Source organism: Camarhynchus parvulus, chromosome 1A (genome assembly GCF_901933205.1).
Source record: "Camarhynchus parvulus chromosome 1A, STF_HiC, whole genome shotgun sequence".
Lineage (NCBI taxonomy): Eukaryota > Metazoa > Chordata > Aves > Passeriformes > Thraupidae > Camarhynchus > Camarhynchus parvulus.
In genome coordinates, this window is record NC_044586.1 from 3,231,529 (window position 1) to 3,240,079 (window position 8,551).

At 38.4% G+C, this 8,551-nt stretch overlaps 1 protein-coding gene across 1 annotated transcript in view; it reads left to right on the top strand.

Annotated features, from left to right (window-relative positions):
• The window catches only part of SLC15A5 (solute carrier family 15 member 5), a 28,543-nt gene extending 21,504 nt beyond the window's left edge, over nucleotides 1-7,039 (top strand). The window contains exons 9-10 of the mRNA XM_030960804.1: nucleotides 5,284-5,392; nucleotides 6,895-7,039. Coding sequence (XP_030816664.1) covers nucleotides 5,284-5,392; nucleotides 6,895-7,039 — 254 coding nt within the window. The remainder of the gene's footprint in view (nucleotides 1-5,283; nucleotides 5,393-6,894) is intronic.
• The last annotated feature ends 1,512 nt before the right edge of the window (nucleotides 7,040-8,551 follow it).

The following is an 8,551-nucleotide window of genomic DNA, read 5'->3' on the forward strand; positions in this document are numbered from 1 at the left end:
TATTGCTGATTTTTTCTCTCCCCCCCTTCAAATTATAAAAAGTATTAATTTTTATTAAACTGAAATATTTAGTAAAACTGACATTTTACTGCAATTTGACTTTGGAAATTAAATAATTGAAAATAATCAAGCATAATGTCAGCACCAAAATATTTTGCCTATGTTGTGTCACTATTATGTAATTAATTTCTGTATTGAGTATTTCTGTACTCTGTGATAGAGGAAACCAATTTTTGCGTTTGATTTGCAATTCACTAGATTTGTCTGGTTTTCTATTAAGGTGATTAATCCTTTTTTTGTGAAATCATTTAATTGATTCATAAAAAGTTTTTTTCTTGCCAGAAATACTGTTTTAACAGAGATGGTGAGACCAAGAAGGCTGAACTCTAAATTCTCCACAGGCTGCAGTTGCCACATTCTAACCCCTTTTGCTCAGGATTCTTGAACAAACTGAAAAGTTTCCTGGCTAAAATATTCCTCACTCTTAGAAAGTTGGGTGGCAAACTTCTCAACTTGGCTGTTCTTTTCTATTTTTTTTTTTCTTTTCCCAAAGCTGTCTTTGTGTAACTTTGTCAGACCTGCTGTTCCTGTAGGTGGAATTGACTGCACCATTATCCTGAGCAAAAGTCACTCTGGAATTTCCAAGGGAATCAGTGACGCTCTGTATTCAGATTAAGACGCTGTGATGGGAATGACTACTGCTAAGCAGGAAATGTCCTCTGCAAAACTTGAAAAGCTTTAGGGAAAATCAAGTGAAAAATGCTTGGTGATAGCTCTGTTGCTCTAGTTAGGAGTGTTAGAAATTACTTTTCCTATTAATATGTAAACAACATATTACTGGGCTCTCACTTTTCATTTTTAAAAATAATTAGGATCTCACTGGGTATCTCTTTCTCAGTGTTCCTTGCTTGAATAAGATTAATAATTCTAAATTACCACACAATTCACAGCTTGCAAATGGTGGTGATGTTCCTGGGAGTTCATTTGTGTTCTAACACTCCTCTGCTCATCCCAGGCTGTTCTCCTGCTGACTCCTGGATCACAGTAGGTTTAGGATCAGAATTTTGGAGGTGGGGATAGACTACAGCAAAACAAAAAATGCATTTTAGTCTCCCTTTTGGTTTTCCCCTAGTTTGGTAGGAAATGTTATACACACAATTTTTACAGTGGACAGCTTCTTACAGTGGACTCTGGTGCTCATTACAATCAGCAAAATAATATTTTTTTTGATTTATTGAAACCTAATGGTTGCCTAATGACCCAGTAAAGATGACTGCTGTAGGTATCAAATTTTTGCCCCCTCTTAAGTCAATTTAAATTCCAATGACACAAATTAAGATTTTTACTTTTTTTTCAGATCTGTTTAAAGAGCTTGTAAATATTCGGTATCTGGACAATTTATGAAACTGGGAGTAAAGCAAACCAACCAAAACTATTTTTTTTGTTCCTAAAAAAAACTTGACTAAGTTACTATTTTTTTTACATTGGAAGAGCAAGTTCTTTCTCTTTTGCAGCAAGAGAGGATGGTATGGTGATGAAATGGTTCTGTGAGATTTAACAAGGCTTAGTGAGTGACTCCTGGGCTATGGATGCTTTTGTCTTGTCCCATGATTCTCGTTTCACTGAAACCTGAGCCAAGACTATTTCTGGTTCTCCCATCTCTAGCACTGAGACCATGTTTTTCCATGTTCCTGCAGCAAAGTAGATCCTCCACTGTGTATTTTGAAGTGTTGAAGCACAGAGGGTGTTGACAAAATTTAAACATTTTTATATCCTATTTTATGCCACTAGTTTAGAATTTTATTTGGGTTTTTATTGGCAGAGTTGATCAGATATCAGTCACAGTCAAAGCTGCATTAATCATTTTTAACGCATCTATGGAGGATGGTGTGAATATGATAAAATAAGACTTTTTTTAAAAAATCTGACGAGTGCAAACAGATGATGGGTGACAGTGATATTTTCAGTACAAGCTGGGAAACTGCTTTCTTTTGGATCCCTTACCTCTCCTAACATTTTAACGGAAGAAGATGCAAGACAAAACCTGTCCTCTTATGCCAATCATTTCAGAATACATTTCTCTAAAAATATTAATATAAATATGTAAGAAAGAAATAAAAATATAAAAAGGTCAGAGGAAGGAAGCTGTCCCAGACACAGTTTTCCTGCTTGTATTTAGAGAATCACGGGGGGAGTTTGTGGTTTGAGTTTGGGTTTTTTGGTTCTTTTTATCATTTTAGTCTTGTGTGATTCTAAATACCAAAGATGATAAAGCTAAAGGATATTTCTTGCAGTCCAGATGGTGGTGGCCACTGGTGCCTACTTAGCTAATAGGGATTAGAGGCAGAGTGAGACTTTAATTTGGATATGAACACTAAATATATGTCCACTAAATGGATGAAATTAAGGAAGGCAATACAAACCTTGTTAAAATAAGAATTAATTTTGTTTTTATGATCATAGCATAGGTTGCAGGATAGCTACAAAAATGCAGGAATGGTACAGGATTGAGTCACTTCTGGCGTTTGTTTTTTCTTCAAGGTTTTCCCCATAATAAAATAGAGTAGCGCAAAAAATCAGCAAAAAATCCTGGATGCCTCCCTGTGCAACTTTCCCTTGAGCTCTCTGAGGGTGCCACCAGAGCAGCAGAAATGTTTTGCGCACTAATATTTCTCAAAGACTGGCCCTTTTTAGGTTTTGTTCAATGGCTGGTATTGGCCACAGCCCCTTGCTGTCAGTCACCCATCAGAAACAGCCCAGGAAAGTTTTTGTCCATGTCCTGATCTCTGCTTCACCTCTACCTCTGCCTGCTTTGGTAGGATCAGTTGTTTCCTCTTGGTATTATTGGTAAATTTGGTAAATTCTTGGTAAATTATTCCTTCTTATTGGACTAACTTTGTTATTGTACATTATTCCTTTTCTTGGACTGAGCGATTTTGATGGAAAATTGATAGGACTCCAAAATGTCACTAAAAGTTTACCAGGTGCTTTCTTTCCATGATTGCAGAGCAGACTTGAGCAACAGACTCTGCCTAGGCTTCATTTTCCAGCTTGTTCTAAATTTGCCATAAAATACATAAGCAATTCACCTCTAACCAGTAGAGAAAGTCTATTTAAAATAATGCACGTAAAGGAAACTTCTGTTTCTTTGTGGTGATTCATGCTACTAAGTATTTCTATTGTTGGAATAGAAATGGAAATCAGGAGCTTGTTGCAGAAAGTTAATTCCCAGTGAGCAATTATCTGTGTGGCAAACCAACCTTGTAATTGCCACTTCTGTTGGCAATCTCCACAGAAAAGAAAAAGTTGCACAGAGCCCAAAGGCAGTATCTTTTGGGGAAAAGTGAATTGCTAGCATGTTGCGTGCTGAGGCAAGGATGGGGGAGTGCTGGACTCTCCAATCACAGCAGTGCCCAGGGTGCCTAATTCCAGCAAAACAAAAAACTGGCCCAGGGAGTCCCTGATGTTCATGGCTGAGGGTGAAATCCTGACAGTATGAACCCCAAAGGCAGACAGCCTGCAGACAGAATGTGGGAAGTGTTAGTGGGGTCAGGGTGAGAGCATCTAAGGGAGTTTTGGTGCCTGAAACACGTGAGTGAAGTTCTAGCACTGATGACTTTTCTCTCAAGGCTGCCACCAAGCAGAGAAGAGGATTCTCTTTAAAGTGAGTATAAGCAAATGTAAATGTAGTGCAGGTTTATCCCCTATTTCATGGGGAAAAAAATTAAAAGTAATGAAATAAAAAAGAGCGAGAAGTAATTAATTTTTGACTGTAAGTAGGAAAGGGTTATATTAATTTTTGCTGCATCCACTGATGAAAATATATACTAGAAGGATTATAAATCTGCATATCCTTAGGACTGCTGCCTTGTTCCTCTGTAGAAGAAGGGACAAGAAGGCTTGTTGTCCTGTTCTGAGAGGAAAAGAAAGCCTTGATCCCAGCTCTGATAGGAAAAGAAAACCTTGATCCCAGCTCTTGCTTTGGACAGAGCAGGAAACTAGAGAGAAATTGTGTGCTCTATGGCAGCTGGAGCCTCACCATATCCTGCCTGATTTTGTCCCTGCCTGTGCTGTTGATAATTTGGATTTTCCAAAGGTTCTCTGTTATTATCCTGGCCTCACTTTCTAAACACTGGTAACTCCTAAAAGAATCAGGGAGAGAGAGAGCAAGGATCTTTGACCCAGGCCATGGAGAAGTGGGAGTGGAATTCAGTGCTTTTCTCTGGTGCCTTTATCAGTGATAACACAGAGAATGGTGCAAACGGACCTTTGAAACTCAGAGGCTGCAAAATTGTTTTTGTTAACTTTTTAAGTCCGTATTTTGTGCTCAGGTTCCACTGGAAATGCCATTCCATGAGGAAACTCCTACAGTTAGCTTAGCCAGGGTGAATAACTCAGTAGAGAGTGTGAGCTCTGCTCTGACAAGCTGCAGTGCAGACCCCCATGCGTGATTTCTCTTTCATCACATCCGCATGCTCTGGCCCTGCCTTCCATAGGCCCCTGGGGGATGCAAAATGATGCAAAATGAAAAACTACCTGATTGTCAATGATGACAGTAAAAGTTTATAAGCTACTAAAATGAAGTTACAGCACCTAGGAGCTCAGTCAGCTTACAGTGTTGGATGATGGGTTTTTAAAACTGGCTCTGAGATAATGCTGTGAAGGGAAGGGAGCAGGCAGAGGTCTGGTGGTGCTGCTCTGTGATGGGAAAAAGGTAACATGACGTGGAGATAGCTGTGCAGGAGCTTAGAAGAACTGATGGTACTTGTTCTCTGACAGTCCCAGGAGAACTAAAGGCAACAGCTCTGAAAAGAAATGTGTTTATAGCTCTAAGATGTGAAGAGAAGAGAAAAATGTAAATATATCAATATGTGTTTGGCAGGGTGTAATCCTTTGACTGGTTTTTCTCCCATGCTGTGGAACTGTTCTTTGTCTCTAATTAGAAAAATATTTACAATCTAAAGATGGCAATCAATGTGTAAAAGTGGCATTAGTGGCCAAAGGATCTGTTAAGGCCATCAGGTTTTGACAATCTAGCTGTGGTAAGAAGTCTGGTTTTCCTTCTTTCCCCATTAGCTCATTCAAGGGGTGGATTGCCGCATTATTGAGATGGGCAGGATTTGATACCAGACTTTCATGCAGGAGAAAGGTGACTTTGGGCACACTGATGCTGCTGTAGTTCAGATCAGGGCGATGCTTTTACTCTAAATCTCCCAATAATCTCTGATTTGCATCTCCTGCTGCAAGGCAAGCTAATTCTTCTGCAAATGTCTCCTTCACCAGGTAGCTGGTTCCCACACTTGCTGCATGAAGGTAAATTGGAGAGGTTCTTCTTCTTCTTGGCTTCCTTAATGATGGTGAACACCCTGGGGTTCTGGGCCATTGCACACAGGTACGTGTGACAAAATGAAAACTTGGTGTTTTGTTTGTAGGTGCATTTAGAAATTCTAATAAAACCTGTGGACTAGTGTGTAATAAAGAATTGGTAGTGATAGATCACATGTGGAGCGGTAAAAAAAAACCTTAAAACTGATGTAATTAACCTTTAAACAGTTAAAGGGTCTGATTAATACAAAAAGCCCTAAAGAAAGAAGAGCATCATATTCTTACTTTCATCATATTCTTTCTGGAAAGGTGTTAATTTTTTGGCAGGGAGTTCAGATGGGAACACAAAGCTGTACTGGCCATGGAACTGACCTCCACTGGCTTTGGTTTTGTACCCATCTACAGAAAGCATTGCTGCTCTCCCAGGGAGCTCATACCTTTAGTGTGGGACACAGGGGTGGGGAGAAAGCTGCATTGCTGCTGGTGTGCAGCAGTTGCAACAGAACAACCCCCAGATATTTTCTGACACTCTACTGGGCATGGGAGGAAAGCAACTTCGTGCTGGAGACAAGAGAACTTTATGCCACCTGTAGAGCCTGGGTTTAGTCCCTGTGTTTTGCCTGTAAAATGCAAGGAACTCACAATTCTGGGGATTTAATCCCAGGTCATTTTCTGTTGTCAGAAAAATAAATACAAGATCAGGAAGAGCTTTGCAGCTGGTTTACCAACCAAAGTTTAATCTTGTTGATTATCACAATGTGATTCTCTTTTTTTTGAACTGGGCCACAATTAAAACCATTTCTTCTGAGTGTACTTTGTACTCCTCATGTGGGATTTTATTCTACTGTAAATTGAAATTTTCATTTGTGGCATTTACTGCTGAAAACTAAGTTTTGGTTGTCAAAATGTTAACATAAAATTGGTTTAAACTAAAAAAAAAAAAACTATTTCGCCACAGCATAACATTTTGATGAAGAAATCTTTTGACCTCAAGTCTTCCTAAAAATAGAAAACCAAACATTTAAAAAAGTTTATTTCAAATCAGAATTTCACTTCAGAATCAAGGTGCCTCACTTTTCAATAATACAAATTTTGACTTAGTTGAAATATGATTTTTTGAAATCAATTGTTATTTCTTTTTTTGAAGAATAAGAATTCTCTGAGCAGGGAGGAAAAAGAGTGAAGACTATTCAGATAAACACTGATTTAGGCAGAGGGGGAAAACAGACTTTAAAACTTGGAATAAGAAAAAATACACTAAAATTTCTCTGAGGGCACAAACTATGTTAATTACTAATTTTTTTTAAAGGACACACTACAGGTATTATTAACATCTGCACCCAGTTTGATACTTCTCATCCTGAAGTTCTGAAAGGCTCTAAGGAAATGCATAATTGCATTTTCCTATTTTTTTGACTGCCTTGAAGTTCAGGACATGGGAGGCACTGTAACTTAAAAATTATTATACAAGTATTTATAAATTATATAAAAAGTTATATATAAACAATGGGTGAAGCTAATACCTTAAAGGATGTTTATTTTGTTATTTTCCTTCTATATCTCCCCCAGATACAACAATCTGCATGAGGATTGCACCAGTGGGTTCAGGGGAAATCTTCCTGGAGAAAAACTTTTGAAGCATGAAAAAGCCATCAAGAATTATAATTCTGTCCTGGAAAGTTCTCCCATTTTGTCTCCTGTGGAGAAAACCTGATAAAATTTCACCCTGCTAAAATTTCAACCCTAAATTTTGGCGGTTTTTATCCACCAGCTTTCTAAGGATAAATTACCCAGCACACTTAAGTGGAATTATGTTCTGGTATTTATGAATTATCTGGTGAATAATAATGTTATTTAGAAGTTAACAATATAGCAACATTCATAGGATTTGGCCTTGAAGGAGGCTGCACTGTTGTAATTCACATGGAGGCCAAGGAGATCTCACTGCTTGCCACAGTTGGAGAAAGGCTTTTAATCTTTATGTGGAAATAGGCATCCACATATATTTGTACTTAGGAATGGTCAAAAATGAATAAACATGCTAATTTGTTTGTTTAGCAAATTACTTTGTGGCAGTGTAATTTACAAGTGATTTTGATGGAAAATTGATAGGACTCCAAAATATCAGTGGAAGTTTACCAGGTGCTTTCTTTCCATGATTGCAGAGCAGACTTGAGGAACAAACTCTGCCTAGGCTTCATTTTCCAACTTGTTCTAAATTTGCCATAAAATACATTAGCAATTCACCTCTAACCAGTAGAGAAAGGCTTTTTAAAATAATGCACCTAAAGGATTGAAATCTGCTCTTATCTGGTTGGTGTTTACAGTGGTGGGAGTCCTGTGTACTGCTCTGGGCTCTTTCTGCTTTAGTTTCCCTGCCAGTGAAATGGACACAAACATTCTTTGCAAATTGCTTTGAAATTCACCAAAAATAAAACTAAAATCTAGAAACCAGATCCCAGACATCAGTCCATAAGGTGTGCCATGAAAAATTGATGCTGGGGCATCCAGTCTCACTTGGCAGCAGCACTGTGAGATTTGCCATTCCTGAAGGATGATGTGAGGAAAATTGCCAATAGGAGAATGGGAGACTGGAATATATTAGCACCAAAATTACTAATTGCAGCCCAGCTGAAGGGGGGTAAAGAGAATTAGGAAAAGAAGATTTGGAAAGGGTAGATGCAGCTGGAGATGTGGGGAAATAATTATTAGTAAAATGCTTTCCAGTTTGAAGATCTACACAGTGTTCAACACTCCCAAAATTGGCTGATTTTTTTATTGTGAGAGTTAATCTAAGCCTTAACATTTCTGTTTAAAAGTCATAGAACTAAAAATAGTGATGAGAGAAGTGGGGTCTTCATATGATAAGGAAACATCTCAAACCCAAAAAAACTAAAGGACAGTTCTTTATACCTTGATATCAAGGTGTTCATAACAGAAGGGGCAGTGAAGTCAGAGTGCTTGCTAGGTATGAGTGCTCTACCACAGGAGAAGCAACATGAAAAGGATGGAATTCACTGAAGTGACAGCTTGTGAGTTGAAATTGTGCAAGAGTTGACAAAAAAATCTGACATCTCTTCTGAACCATTACCCACACTTGATGCTGTGACTTTAGGGTGGGCATTGGGAGACAAATGTAGAGAATTCACCCCTTCCCAGGAAGGGACAGATTATTTCTCCAAAAGTGGCTGCATGAGCTGGGGCTGTGAGAGGAGAGGCAGCAAAA